At 38.7% G+C, this 16,481-nt stretch overlaps 1 protein-coding gene across 2 annotated transcripts in view; it reads right to left on the minus strand.

Annotated features, from left to right (window-relative positions):
- edar (ectodysplasin A receptor) overlaps positions 1-16,481 on the minus strand; it is a 37,153-nt gene that overhangs the window by 9,055 nt on the left and 11,617 nt on the right. For both annotated transcript variants that reach the window (XM_078261626.1, XM_078261627.1), the window contains exons 2-8: positions 16,255-16,320; positions 12,385-12,504; positions 9,440-9,621; positions 6,832-6,917; positions 2,173-2,250; positions 1,863-1,988; positions 1,669-1,743 (exon numbers count right to left, since the gene is read on the minus strand). In XM_078261626.1, the coding sequence (XP_078117752.1) occupies positions 1,669-1,743; positions 1,863-1,988; positions 2,173-2,250; positions 6,832-6,917; positions 9,440-9,621; positions 12,385-12,504; positions 16,255-16,305 (718 nt within the window). In that variant the 5' untranslated portion in view covers positions 16,306-16,320. The remainder of the gene's footprint in view (positions 1-1,668; positions 1,744-1,862; positions 1,989-2,172; positions 2,251-6,831; positions 6,918-9,439; positions 9,622-12,384; positions 12,505-16,254; positions 16,321-16,481) is intronic.

Consider the following 16,481-nt stretch of genomic DNA (forward strand, 5'->3'; position numbering starts at 1 on the left):
TACTGCAGGTCTGTCAGCACACACAAGCACACACTTGCATTTGCATACATTATGCTACAAATCATAAATATGTGCATACATACTGGACTGACACACAGAGCCAAAACTATTAACATTTTGATGGGATTTGGTTTGTTTGATTATGTGTTTAATGTAGTCTTCATCAGCGTTGCATTGACTCTTCTGCTTGACCAAAGTACAATTCTGAAGAAATACTTTTATTACTGGGAAATTGTTGCAAAAAGGTATGTTATTCACAGCTCCAATAATAAAAAATAAAAGAATCAGCTGCGCCTAGAGAACTACAGGAAAGCGTTGGATAATACTTCCGCACATATAAGCTCATCTACAGTTAACACACAGTGTTTAGGCTTAACGAATAAGCCAGGCATACAGTTAACCTGAATCAATGTTAGAGAGGATTCTGCTGCAGGATTGGGTAAAATACATAGTGTTACTTTAATCACTGCTGGGTGGTATATATGCATCAACTGACTGTTAAGTAAATTGTGTGCTTTGTCATTGTGACTATTTTGGAGTCATTTCATAGTCATTAAAAGCTGAGGGTGGAAAAACAACTAATTATAGTTTATGTTACTGTGATAATGTAGCTTTGTGTGTCTTTGTACTGTTTGGAATGTATTTCTAAGTATGTATGCAAGCATGTATTATTGAGTATATATTTTGTAGGTTCTCTTTAAGGAATCGTGCAATGTGCAAGAGAAGTTTATAGGAACATGGAAATGATCAGTTTAGGACTGTTGGTCTGTTTATTTTTATGGCTATGAAAACTAACAATGTTAGAGAGGAAAGAACAGATGGTCTGTGCATAAACAGTCACTAAATTATTGTTCATGCTTTACTTTGTCTCTGGATTCAGAATAGAATAGATCTTCATTGTCATTGTTTCACAACAACGAAACAGTTTAGCAGCTGTCAATATGACAGTTTAAATAACAGAATTTTGTCATTTTACTTTTTTAATGACAGAAGAAATATATTACAGCATATTCTCCATAAACATAACTATACAGTAACTACAGCTACTTTTATTCTCAATTACTGTTGGCTTCTACTGCCCACCCTTGGTTTATGAATGAAAAAAATGTGTCTAACAATTTGCATGTGTAGTCTTCTTAAAGATGAAAGTCAAATTATTGGCACTATCGCTTCAGTTGCAGAGTATTACATGTATGTGTTTTTGCATTTGAATATCATCACTTGTTTTCAGAAACCTGGATCAAAGCCCCTATCCCTGTGGCCATGCGTATGGCCAAAAATGTGGATAATGTTAGACTCATGTAAACAAGGATATAAATAACAAGATTACTTCTGTTTCATGTAAACATAATATCTGGTATACAATCAAAACCAGTATAAGGCTCTAAACCATGGATACTAGTGTGCATGTAAACAACACTCCCAATTATGAGGCCAGAATACAGATGGGAGACACCAAACAGGAAGCCATTAAGAAGCTTAAATGCTGCGTGAGATCATTAATTATTAACTGTGTGTGTGTGTGTGTGTGTGTGTGTGTGTGTGTGTGTGTGTGTGTGTGTGTGTGTGTGTGTGTGTGTGTGTGTGTGTGTGTGTGTGTGTGTGTGTGTGTGTGTGTGTGTGTGTGTGTGTGTGTGTGTGTGTGTGCAAGAGAGAGATATGTCTCACCAGGGATATCTTTCTTGTCTTCCTGTTTATTGGTCTGAGCTTCCACTGCTTTCACAACTTGTCCGGAACAACATGCTGCAGGATAGACACACACACACACACACACACACATGAGGAACGATATACTGTATTTCACAAATGCCAATCTTTAATTAGATTGTGTGTGTGCGTGCGTGCGTGTGTGTCTGTCTCACCCTGGCCACTCGGTTTGGCCTTCAGGATGTAAAACATGATGATGAGGACGATGGCTATGGCCATGATGAAAATGGTTGACATGGCGATAATGAGGGCCGTTGCTAGGTGACCTTGTCCTGTGGAATCTGAAACATGGAGGCAGTAATGTCAAGTATTAATGTTGTGTGTGTGAGAAAGAAAAATATAAACAATCGATGGCTATAGATGAAGCTTGTATATATATATATATATATATATATATATATATATATATATATATATATATATATACTGTATATATGTGTGTGTGTGTGTGTGTATTGTGTGTACCTTTATGTGGATGAGGGAAAACAGTAGTGCTGCCAGGGTCAATTATAGGTTTTTCTCTTGGCCCGCTGGTTGACATGCCTGTAAAACACACACACACAAGCAGACATACTTTCAATTTATTATTGTGGATAAGTGGAAATATTGTTATCCTATTGTTTGCTCATAAATCTCTTACAAGCAAAACTACTATCAGAGGGCTAACACACACAACTGTGATTAAAGGAATAGTTTGACATTTAAGGAAATGCTTAGTCACTTTCCTGCCGAGAGTAAGATGAGAAGATCAATAACACTCTCATGTCTTAAAAGTTAAATATGAAGCCACCGCCAGCAGCTGGTCAGTTTAGCTTAGCACGGAGAATGGAAACAAGGAGAACAGCTAATCTGAAGTATTTGGGAATAAACAAACAAGATATAACATGTAAATAACTGACTTTTAGAGGTGCTTGTAGGCGGATTGTGTTACCTTAGGATAGAGCCAGCTAGCTGTTTCCCCCAGTTTCCAGTCTTTGTGCTAAGCTAAGCTAACCGGCTGCTGGCTGTAGCTACAAATTTACTCTACATAACCGTTAAATCTCTGCAGGAAAGCAAATAAGCATACTTCCCAAAATGTCAATCTATTCCTTTAAAGTTGGATAAATGATGCACGTCTTTCCTCCAGAGATGACACAATATTACAGATTGGTGGAAGGAGAAAGCACCAGAAATACTGTCCGGCTTGACCATTTGTCACTGCATTTTATTGACCCCCCCCCCCCTCCCCTTCAATAGCAGTGTGTCCTCTCTCAGGCCTTCTCCTGCCACGGTAAACAAACTGTTGTATTGGGAAGTGTGCATACAGGGAGGAAGCTCTCTGTGTCCAAATGTCTTTCTTTCTCTCTCTCTGTTCACTTTCCATCGCTTTCAAAGCCCCCCCACCCCCTTCCCTCTGTCTCTTTTTCTGGATTATTCATCGACTGTTTTTCCTCTTTCCTAATGGAGCTGTTAACTCCTGGCAGCTCATAAATCAGCTCTTTTAATCAGTCTTTTATTTCACACAGAGTTGATGCACTGTAGACATGTGCCGTGCTGCTTCCCGTGGTCTCGGAGCTTCATGTCATCACACACACACATATATATCAGTGCCCTGTGGCTGCAGACATTAACTCGGGGTATGTGTTTACACTCTGGATAAGGATATGAGCCTGAACTGGAATTCTGTTTAGCGTCTTGCGGTTTCATCTCTTAATCATGTCTCGCAGGCTGAACTCACACCACAAAATGATAGTTCTGCAGGGCAATATTGGTACTCAGGTCCTGACAAACTGAGGGGAGCAGAATTACAGAGCAGGGGATATTTTATTTTTTGTTTGACATAAGAATTTTAAGCAGAGATGAGTCGAAGGTTAGCTTCTGATAAATACTTCTGTGTGAAAATGTGATATCAAACCACGTGTGTCTTTGTGTCTCCGTTAAGGAAAAACAAGATTCCAAATGTGTTCTAATGCTTAGTACAGTTTATGACGACGTTGATAGTGAGCTAAGTGAGCTAAGTATTTATGTGTGTTGGTGCCCAGTTGGAAAATAGCAGCAAAAGTCAATAAAAAAATCAGAAAGGTGACAGTGGAAACTGAGCGACAGACTCGTAACGTCTGCCTGCCAAAGAGTAGCATCAGCGCAAGCAGTAACATGCTAATCATCTTTCTTTCTCATACCCACTGAAGTTTTAATTATCACACACACAGAGCTAGGCAGGAGCCAGGGCAATTTACAGATTACATGGCGAGTGTCAGCCTGCCTTCACCCTGAGTGAGTAGAACTCCCAGCTTTCAGCTCCTTTTTTATTTACTGTAGGGGGGTGCATTATGTTTATGTTCTCATCTGAAGAGGGTTTAATTAAAATGTACCACAGCCTGACTTAAAACAATGGGGCGAAATGGAGAATGCTTTCTGATTGTATCTGTTCTCCAGACTAATTACACTTATATTAGAAAACCATGCTGAATTTACAGCTTGTGTTTAAGAATTTGAGTTACAATGTTTTCATATTTTATTTATTGTCTGTTTGGCATCTCCTTATTATTGACTGATATAACAAAACGACAATTACACCTTTATCCAGCTCTTAAAGGCGAAAGATACATTGTCAGGTTAGGTTTTACACATGAGAAGTTTTGCATTTTTTATTTTCTGTTCATTTTAAAACAAATAGAACTGGGTAGTAAGCAAAGCGCTAATATCCAAAAAATATCTCAATAAATGGTTACAATCTTAAAATGAATTGTTGGAGCTTTTAGGAAATATGCTTATTCGCTTTCTTGCCGAGAATTAGACGAGATGATCTCATGTCTGTACGCTGAATATGAAGCTACAGTACAGTCAGCAGCAGGTTATGCTATCTTAGCTTAGCATTAAGACTGAAAACAGGGCCAAACTGCTAGATTGGCTTTGTCTAACGGTAACAAAGTCCAAAATAAACTGTATCTTATTTGTTTAATCCGTACAAAAAGTGTTAAAACAACCGATTCACTGTGTGCTGTGTATTTTCAATCTTTATGCTAAGCTAAGCTAACCCAGCTGCTGGCATAGTAAATGGGCATATAGGGTGGTATTAATCTTCTCATCTAACTCCCAGACAGGAATAAGCATACTTCCCCAAATGTCCCACTATTCCTTTAAAACCTGAATGATGAAATTCTATTTGCAATCCCCAAAACAGGTTTGACTCTGAATACAAGACGACATTACTTGCCACACTTTGTGTTGCATCATTCTATTTTCACTTCTTCACAGCATTTAATCACTCATTTCCATGCCCAGGAGAAACAATTAGGGCGCTGTTGAAAAGCAAGTGTTTATTCACACACACACACACACACACACACACACACATATTCCTGCTCCTACTTCACACCCACTCCTCTGCAGGCCCGGGCTGCTTTTTGGGGTTTTCATTTTTCAAAACACACTCATTAAATATGACACAGTACCATTCATTTCCGGCCTCTTCAATTACACTCAAAGGGGGTTTTGAGCAATTATGGGCCCATAAATATTATTTCACAAAAACACTGTTCAGATCCCGTCGTCATTCTCTCAATGTTGTCACATGTGGACAAACCCAGAGAGGGCACAGCAGGACAGTGAGACTGTCCTTTTCAAGCTCTGCAATAAATACTCATCTTTCAAGTATTAAGAAATGACTTAAAATGGGATATGACATTAGAAGACTTGGATGTCTCTCAGTCTCACATGATTTTCAATTATTGTGACAAAGACAGATTTTCAAATTAAATTGTTTAATTTGGCTGTGAAGACCATTATCTACAGTATCTCATTATATTCTAATGGATTGCTGTCTAATCTTCTCATTTTCATGGTGCTTTTAACTATATCTGAGGCTTTTTTATCTTTAAAAGAAGACACGAGGACAATTAATTACATTTTACGTTTATCTTTCTCTCTTTTCCCGAGTGTCCTAAAAAGATTTAAATAAGTTTCTAACTAAAACTAATGTAGTGGTAGTGCAAATACCTGAAAAGTAGACGGCACGAGGCTCAAAGAGATAAATGAAACTTAGCTGTGCATCATGAATACTAAGAGAAAGAAGTGATCATTCATTTTAAAATGAATGAATGTGACCTAAAAGTTATTAATGCCATATACAATTTAAAAACAAAATGTGTGGGGCTATTTGTAATCAGGTTTACACAAATTAACATTAGCGAGACATCCCAAAGGTGACACTGTGTTGATGGAAAATGTATTCAAATTCAGCCTGAGGAAATGATGGCTTTGGTTGTAACTCTTTTTGCTTTCTGCAGCTTTATGAGGTACATCATCAAACTTGCTTACATAACTGTATCATATTTATATATGGTTGCAATATTCCTGTATGCATTACCACTACAGTCAAATATAAAATCTTTAAAATATCAGAAACTTATGTTTTGCTTGACCGCCACTTGACATCATTGTGAGGAAACGTTTAACAACTGCAGATGCTGATAGTGAATGGGAAACGGAAAAATGGAGACAACCTCTGGTAAATATTATTGTCCAGAGATGTGGTCGATGCAACACTTGGCGCCAAGCATGCACGCACACACACACACACACACACACACACACACACACACACACACACACACACACACACACACACACACACACACACAGATGCATGTACTGTACACACAGTGTCAGGTATGCAGGGTAATCAGTGAGGCAGTGAAGTTATGGATAAGCTGCCAAACACCCCTCTGGAGCCGGAAAAGCAGAGAGGCAAGAATGGGAGGGGAGGGGGTTGTTGTTGGACTCCTTTGTGTCCATCAGCGCGGCCCGGTTACAAGGGAGGACAGTGACCAGAGGGTCCAGGAGAACTCACCACAACCTCTGACCTCTGATCGTTCCCTCAACAGTCCAGGCTTTCAACATCTGCTTTTGCACAGCATGTCCCCATTTATTTCCTTTCATTTAGACAGACAACTTTAATGTTTGGTAGCTTTGCATCCAGCGGAAACCCGGTCCGTGTTTGGACAGTGAAAGCAGTGAATATAAATGTTGAAAAAGAAAAAGGGGGAATTCATAGGTGAAAAGAGATTAAAAGGTTGTTGGGACAAAAGGTTGAAAGCGAGCAGAAGGAAGGGGAGGGAGAAATGGTGAAGAGGTTGGTCTTACATTCTTTGGTGTTGCGTGGTGCGTTCTGGCAGGAGTGGCAAACCATCCCATAGAGGTTCCTGGGTCTGTTTTCCAGCATGTAATACCTGGGAGACATAAAATACATGAGTATAAACTAGCAACTTGTTAGACTATATAATTAGTCTGATAGACCTGATTAGTCTTTCTGGAGAAAAAAAAGGAGAGGAGAACATTTTCTATACAAAATCAGTTTTAAACACTTAAAGCACTATCAGCAAGCACGGCAGGTGTGCATACGGTATGTGGCCTCCCTACCTTCTAGACATACTGCACCTACACGGTGCATAAGTATGGGGAAGCAGCTAAGGTGAAAAGTTTGCCTTAGTGAAGAAATGTACATAATTAATGCCCTGAAGACACTAAAGATGGTTTGGTACATATTATCGCCCCGAGTCATGAAGTGTCTATAAGAGGAAAGGAGATAGGGAGTTGAGTCTTTCAAATCAAATCATTTAGGCTTGAGAACATGAGCAGAATTTATAGTATGTATGTAGATAATGTAGGCAGCATGCAGGTAACTAACTGGTGCCTTCATATATATCTGATATAGTCAGAGAAACTGGTTCAATCTGATTTGATTGCTGGTGATTGATTTAGGGTTCCCACTATTAGGCATTGGTCACTATTTTAACTACATAGAACTGTTGATGTTTAGCAGATTTGAACCGTTCACGAAAATCAGCAAACATGACTTATTTATGATGAATACATTATTTGTTTAACACAGCGCATTAACTCAGATTGTACTCTGAATTAGTATTTCCTAATAATGTGTCATATAATAACATCATTTAATGTTTATAGATGTTTTATATACCTTAGTCTAAAGTTTTATTAAACCCTTACAAAATACTTTGCAAACTATTTTTAGTGGATGGATAGCAAAAGTATACAACAATATAGATCTAGATGGTGTTTCTTCATCTTCATGAGCCCTTAAAAATATGCAGTAATGCAGCTAATATTTAAGACATTTTGTAAATAACAAATATTCTGGACTTATAGAGACAAGTATGTACTATTACGTATTATAAAGACATCATTGATAGATCATAGATAATAATAAAGTATTCATTAAGTTCATGTCAGCTCATGGCTTCCTAATGGATAATAAACATTAATTTTGTTAAAGTGCTACTGAAGTTGCTTCCAGGGAAACTAGCAGACAAACATGTCTGCCACAACAGACTCATTTTCCTCCAGGTCTTTTTCGCTGACGAGATACACTTTAACTGAACTTTATTGCTACTGTTGAGGCCTGTTCTGCATCAAACAGGTATGGACTCTGCAAACTGCAGTGTACAACACCCATACATACAGTGCGGCGCATACTGTACCGACGCAGACAAAGTCATGACCCAACTCAGCGTACATGAGCAAAAGCAAAAGAGCCAAGAAAAGTAGAAAGCAGCAGGATAGCATCCAGACTGATGACAGGAGGAGAATCGTGAATCTCATATTTATGCCAAATCCATCAAGACTTACTTAACTGTATACTGCCCACATTCAGTTACAGATATCGGATGAAATATGATTTAGAAAAAAACAATACAAAGGTTTTCATTTAGCTTACATTTCTGTGTAAAATACATTGCATAGCAGGAAAGCCGTACCAGCCATTTAACATGTTGAATGCAGTAAGAAAGACTACGTTTGGTGTTGACAAAGCAAGTCTACAGAGAGGCAGGAGGAGGGGGAGTGATGGATGAGAGGAAGGATGAGAGAGGATGAGAAGGTCTGGTAACGTTTAAACGTCCCTTATTGACTTAATATTTTTAAGTGACGGGGGGGGGGGGGTTGCATCCACAGATGTCATGTGCAAATAAATAAGTTTAGGATTTAGAGCGTATTTGCACACTAAGGGGGGCAGGTTATGAAATAGAACAACAGGGTGGTCCATTCATGTCAACTCATACTGTACATGTGCCAAGATTTGAGTAGTCATACTGTGTCATGTGTACATATACAGTACCATACAGTACATCTCTGTTGTTGTCCGTACAGTATATATTCAGTATATTGTCCACTGTGTATACGTATAAAAGCTGAAGAAACAGAAACAGCTGATGAAACAGAATTCATTTCTATTCCTAAAATAGTAGTATTTCAAAGTATCCATCTATTTGCCACTCTTTCTCTGCATGCTTAGAAGTTAAAGACACAATTTTGTATTTCATTATTTGTCATTTACAAGCATCCTCTACCACTTTTAATGAGTATTCCCGTGGCAGAAAGTATCCAGGAGATTCTGAATCAAGTCCGGTGCCATGACTTTTCCAGAATTTGCTATGGAGTACAATGTTGTTGGAGTGCATGTCAGCTGGTGCATCTCGCTGGTGACTTAATATGAAGTGTGTAATCAGGTCACTTTATGAGGTTATTTTATGTCAGGGTGCCTTTAAAAGGTACCCTGTGAAGGTTTTGTCTACTATTAGCACTACAGAGCAACAAGTGATTCGATACAGATTCCTGCCAATGCTTTCACAATATTACAGTACTGTGTTGTTAATGCCTGTTGCCATTTTCTTTTTAAGTCACATTGTAGCAAATGGGTTTTAAATCTTATATGTGTGTTTGTGTCGTTTACCCTGGTAAACAGGGTCCACACTCAGCGTCGCTGTCCGGAGTTCCCGCTGCACGAACAGTGGCTTTGTAGAGGGCATCACAGTCTTTATGCCGTCTGCAGATCTCATACTTCCCTTTAGAATATTTCCCCTGTGGGCACGACACACAGGCAAAGTCCTCATCCTTCACACCGTAGCCACAGGTCTGCAAAACACACACACATTCATACATTTGGTTTCATTTCTCTCATACAGTACATTAGATATAATTGAATTCTAAATGAACTCAACACCCTTCAGATTAATACGATGATTCACAACGCTGTGGACACACATTAAAAAAAAGCACACCCCATTCACACATCTGTTTCTATCCATGTCCTTAACAAATCAGGCATTACTGTTTTGAGATGACAAAAGAGAAATCTAATTGGTCACAGAGGTCCTTATATATATGTGTGTGTGTGTATGTATATGTGTGTGTGTGTGTGTGTGTGTGTGTGTGTGTGTGTGTGTGTGTGTGTGTGTGTGTGTGTGTGTGTGTGTACATGCTTTCCATGCCTGGTAGTGTTTAAGATGACCAACTCATCATTCTGTCTTCTAGCATCGATCTTCTCCCATCTCTGCTTAATAATTCCTCACAGTGGGGAGACCAAGCTACAGGCCACACACACACACACACACAAAAAAACAACATATTCTCATTTTTGCTCCTTCTCTTTCATCTTTCATTTCCTTCTTACTTTCATCTGTCTATTAAAACAAGCCTTTGCCTCTTAGCTTTGGGCTACAGTAGACTGACTCTCAGAGAAATCTAATATTCCTTCCCTTCTGTTTGACGTCCGTAAGTCTCAGTATGATTGTTTGATATACAACTTTGCTGAGCTATTGGCAGGATCTTGTCACTTTTAGTTAAAGCTCCTTTTGGATCCTTTTTACACAGGATCGCCCTGGCTTTGCTTATGTTTGTCACTAAAAGCTGCTCCGTTTTAAAGCATCTTTCCTTTCAAAGCAAATTTGTCGCCTCTTTGAATCTTGTGTATCATAAATCTAGGAGCAAGGGAGGTGAAAAAAAACCCAGAATTGACAACAAACAGGGAATATTATGGCATGTTCTTGCTTTTATTTGGAAATGTGAGACTGTAAAGGGAAAGAAAGGAAATAGGGGTGATGGCCTCTAACAAAGTTCATTGGCAAAATTGAGCCAGTGGAAGTCGCGGTACATTTTACGCATCTTTAACTCCTCAATGTCAAGCAGCTTTCACACATCATGCTGACTTGCAACTTCAATACCACATTCTTTGATATGTCCTCACCTCGCCAGCACTTTAATCACTCAATAAGTTAGTTAGTTAGTAAGTTAGGAAATCAAAAATATAGGTTTGACCCCAGTTTTTTTGTTCATACAAGCTAAACAATCTGGATACAAGATGCACTCTAAAAGCGTCCTTGGATGTCCTGTGTGATGTCTGTGTGTGCGTTAGTCTGTGTGAGCACATACTTTCTGAAGTCTCTGTTGTGAGGAGGAGCCCTGTGGTTATCCCATGATTAAAAGGGTGTCAAGAAACACACTCACATGCAGGGAAAGCTCAGGGGAACAAAATAACATAAGAATTACAGACTGTGGCACCCAAAGGATCAGACAGGCAGGAGAAAGTGCAAAGGGGGCTCTCATCTCACTGATTAAACTTCTTTCTTCTCTCATGTTTCTATCGCTCACAAATGGCCAAATTACTCTTTATGACAGAGCTCTGTGCTTATCAGACTGAACTTCTAAGTGCTGTCTCTGTCTTGGACAGTGGTTATACAAGTTCTAACACAACACGTTGTTGTTGGGGATGTTTATATTAGAGGTACATCGTAGCTTAGTGCACACAAGGCAGGAGGCAGGGAAGCAGGAAAGGAAGGAAAAAACTAACAAACACAGTTGTGTTTGTTGTGCAATCATGAAATGTATATGCATGCTTGCTTATGGAGCTAAAAAAAGACAGAAGAAGGAAGGGTTTAGAGTGTTGTGAATTAACAGAGTTTGGTTTGTTGCATTGTTTTAAGCCATGTTACCAGCGTGGTGTTTAGAATGACAATGTTGGTCGGTCCACCCCTTTGGTCCAGACTAAAATACTTCAATATCTACAGGATGGATTGCTCTACATATGTTTATGATCCCGAGAAGATGGTTTTGACTTTGGATATCGCAGAACGTTTTCCTCTAGCACATGAGGTTGGCATTTGTTGTTTTGAGTGAAATGTCTCGACAACTATTGGATGGATTGTCATGAAATTTACAGACGGTCATGTCCCCACCCGGATGAACTCTTAGTCTTGTTTATTGAGGCTTCATGAAATCAGATTCTGAAATTCATGTGGTTTTCATTCTGATCGGATAAACTGTAGATACCTATCGACTTACTGTAATTTAACATCTTTAGTTTACTAATGTATGAGCTATTATTCAACTTTCCAAATGTAATAATCAAGAACTATAACCATAGCATTTCTCCATGTTTGCAGTGAAAGAGCCATCTCTAATTTAACTGATGTCATACATCTGCACTCTGCAGCATCATGACCGTATAAAAGTAAAACTACTGAAATCTAATAAATTTAACCGAAAAAACGTACAGAGACTATATTTATCCTGTTCCTCATTGAGTCTCCTGTCTCTCTTAATAGAGTGTGATTGTGTTCCTTGGCCGTCGGCAGACTGACTGACTGAAGCATGATGTGACAACTTACTGCAAGTCATTCACTGTGATGCATGCCTTCACATCCAAGTCAATCAGAGCAATAAACCATAAGAAATTGTTCATTTGAATTTAGGCACTCTTCACTGTGCAGCTATGTGTCTTTTGTGTCTGTCTGTCTGTCTGTCTGTCTGTGTGTGTGTGTGTGTGTGTGTGTGTGTGTGTGTGTGTGTGTGTGTGTGTGTGTGTGTGTGTGTGTGTGTGTGTAATTGTGTGTGTCTCACCATATGCGGCTCTTGTCCTGGCTGGCACTGAGGGCAGGCCTGGCAACTGTTACTGGTCTGATTGAAGAATTCGTACTCTCCACAACTGGAATACTCCGCACTAGCAAACATACAACACACCTGGAGGGACAGAGAGAGAGAGAGACAGATGGGAGGTCAGACAGGGGGAGACAAGACAGGAGAGAGAGAAACCAACATTTCAATTAACTTAATGACTTCCTTCATTTATTTTATTTGACATCGTTAATCCTCTCCATAAAAATGTTCTGCAAATAAACTGTAAAAAGGCTACTTGTACCTTCATTATTTTTTGTAATTGTGTATACCTCTGCAAAACGATTTAAATGCAGTATCTAACTTCATATTGATTCCTACATGTGGGAAGTTGGATAAAAGTTATTCACACTTCAACATCTGCAACAGCAGCAGAGATCAATCACTGCATTGGCTGACTGATTCAGTAAAATCATCTGGCCAAGAAAGTCTAAGTCAGAAAGCAAAGAAATCAAACATCATAGTCCGACTTCTTCATCTGTGATACTCAGATTAGTGGAGATCATTGTTGGCTGTGTGCGTGTGCGTGTGCGTGTGTGTGTATGCATGCGTGTGTGGAGAGAGAGTTTGCACAATACCAGTATTTGCTTGTGTGTCTATGTACTGTGTGTGTGTGTGTGTGTGTGTGTGTGTGTGTGTGTGTGTGTGTGTGTGGCATTGTGGCATTGTGGCTTACTGTAATATGTAGCAGCTGGTATTATAGCTTTACCAGCACACTTTGTTCTTTTCCAAACAAACTAACTGACTTTAAAAAATCATCTGCAGTCCAGAAAATGATGGAGGCAAGGAAAATGAGTGCATAACTAACTCTCTCCATCTTTTCTCTGTTGTTTTAATAACATCTCCCTCTCTTTTCTCTTCCTCATTACCACTTCATGACAGCAGACACAAGACACTGTGTGTGTGTGTGTGTGTGTGTGTGTGTGTGTGTGTGTGTGTGTGTGTGTGTGTATGTATCAAGGGTTTGTATGGAGCCCAGTCATCTCAGGCCAAGTAATCTGTTTGTAATGTAATGTTTGCGTGTAAGGCAAATCGACACGCTGAAAGCAAAACAACTGCCACTCTTCTTTGTCAGTGTGTCTCACATTTATGGGTCATTGTAGTTATTTAAGCAAGCATTGGGTGCATCAGCTTTCTCTGACAATGTGTGCAACTATGCACTGAGCAGCACTTAGCTTGCTTAGCTCTGAAGAAACTGCAATAATGATCTTCTTCTCCATATTTTTCCACTGCTGGAAACTTCCCTGTCACACTAATAGTCTCCTCAGGGCAATTATACACAACCAGCTATCCCACAATGCTTTGGGGGGATATTTAGTCAGAACAACGCTGGAGCGTTCACCTCTGCACATTCACAGAGCATCCAGTGGGTCCTTATTGTAATTCCACACAGTTCAATTTATATTACAATTTAGCAGGAACACTGTTCAATTGTAAACAACATGGAATGTTTATCGAAGCCAGAGGTGGAGAAAGTATTCAGATCCTTTACTTAAGTAAAAGTACTAATACCACACTGTAGAAATACTCCATTACAAGTAATAGTACTGTACTGAAAATGTAAGTACAAGTATGCAAAGTAATGTCAATGTAATGTACTTAAAGTCTCAAAAGTAGGATGCAGAAAAAAGATCCCTATCATATATTATATATCTTTAAACTACAGTATCATTACTCATGCATTAATGTGTGAGCAGAATTTAATCAATTAATTAATTGTTTGGTTTGTAAAACATCAGAAAATAGCGACAAATGTCACAAAATATCACAAAATTTCACATTTACCCAGAGTTCATAGTCTTAACCTCAAAATGAATCAGTTATTTAAACAGCTATCGATTTTTTTTATTTTTTTGGGCTTTTTCCGCCTTTTATTCTTGACAGGACAGCTAGGTAAGAAAGGGGAGAGAGAGGGAAGTCATGCAGGAAATCATCACAGGTAGGATTCGAACCCTGGACCTTTGTGTCGAGGCACAAACCTCTCAGCACACGTGCGCCTGCTCTACCACTGACCCAACCCGGCCACCTCTCAATTCAGTTTTTGATAATTGACTATAAATTGTCAGTTAATCCGTTTAGCTCAAACGTTATATACTGTTGGGTAGTTTAATATTTTACAATGCATCATATTTTAAAAGTCCTCGTATGTTTTGTATGTAAAATGCAAAGTAACTACTAACTGCAGCTGTCAGATAAATGTAGTGCAGTAAAAACTATAATATTTCCTTCTAAAATGTAGTAAAGTAGAAGTAGAAATTCTCATGAAAATGCTCAAGTAAAGTACTATACTGTACAAGTACATCAAATTTGTACGTAAGCACTGTACCTGAGTAAAAGTACTTTCCCTTGTCAGAAAAATGTATTTTCACACATTGATACCTCTATTTGAGTGGTCTCTGTATGTGATATTGCACAATATGACACTACCAATGTACTTTTCTATCAGCCGTTTGTCATTGTTTCACACTTTACCCCAGAAATGGCATCTATATGAGTGTTTTTAGAATCGGTAGCAATAGATTTCTAATGCCACTGCTGTGTGGTGTAGTATATTGACACCACTGACTAAATCCAAATATCTCTACCTTCTTGACTAAGTGCTCCAGTGTCAGCCTGCATGTACGCTTAGTAGTGACTGATGAGAAGAAAACAGAGGAGAGAGGGATGGTAAGGTAGAGGAGCCTGTCGGGAACTCTGCCAGTTTCAACATCAAAACAGGCAGAGGTTCAGGATATTTTTATAATGGAGAAGCTAACATTCACTCTCAGGCTTGAAAAAGAGAAGTTTGAGAGCTACTGGAAAATCTGGATAAACTTTATAACAGCTTTAAGGCAAGATTCTGGGTAATGTGTTTAAATCCCCCTAGTTTTTGACTCCACACATCTGGTTCAGTTTTCGTTCTTTGTTTCAGCAAATAGAGAGTTATACATGTACACAGCAAACTATCTTACTTAATCTGCAATCATTATCATTTGTGTTGCTGATTTGCCATCGCAGTTACTGTCACCCGACTGTAGGATATTATTTGCAGGAAAAGTTTATGAATGAGGAAAGGTACATATGGAGCAGACGAATGTATTAATTTTATAGCTGTTATTGTCTATCTTACTCACTGCTGTATATTTACCTATTTTATTTATTCTATTTTTATTCTTGTAGTTATCACTACCTCTTCTTATTTGTTGGAATCTTAAATTCCATACCAGTCCAGAACCGATATAGAGGTACTGTGATGTGAGAGAGTGTGTGTGCTTTTGTAATGATGTTAATTTTTCTTTCTTGATCAATGGCATGTACACAGACTTAAGAGCAACATGTATAACTTAATTATCTTTAAATAAAAAGTTTAATAACAAAAAAACTAAAACAAAAAACAGGCAGAGAATCTCTAGATTCCCGGTCAGATTATAAAGATATCTGCTCTGTGAAAAGCTCCAAGGTTGACTATGTGCTGCAAAGTTGTGCACCAACTGAGTCGATCGTGACTGAGCTCCATACTGATCGACTAATAAAGAGTTTCTGAGTATACCACAAATATGATGATGGTTTTTGAGTTATGCTACTGCTACTGGAAGGAAGAGGTGAAGCAGAGGAGGAAAAGAAAAAAGAAAGAGAGGAGGAGTGGAGTGAAAGTGGGGAAATGGAAGAAGAAAAAAGGAAGGACCATGGAAGGGAAATGGAAGAATGAATGGAAATAAAGTCATGAGAAAACATGAATTAGTTTGGGATTACAACTGAACAAAGAAAATAAATGTTAAATTAAAGTAGGAGGACAGGGGAAATTAAAGAAAAAGAGACAATAAAATAAAAACTTACCAATAATGAGGACAGAAAGATGGACTTCTTCTGACCTCTCCTCTCTGACATTTTTGCGTCTTCTTACTGGAGACCAGAGAGAAAGACAAAGAGAAATAGTCATGCAATGTAAACATTTACTGCGATCAACCTTCTGCACCAAACCTCACTTACAAAACAGCAACGTCATGAATGTAAGCATTCCTGCAGTAGTGCTGTCAGTGGGCACATTGTGTGTGTGTGTGTGT

Source organism: Sander vitreus, chromosome 11, assembly GCF_031162955.1.
Source record: "Sander vitreus isolate 19-12246 chromosome 11, sanVit1, whole genome shotgun sequence".
Classification (NCBI taxonomy): domain Eukaryota; kingdom Metazoa; phylum Chordata; class Actinopteri; order Perciformes; family Percidae; genus Sander; species Sander vitreus.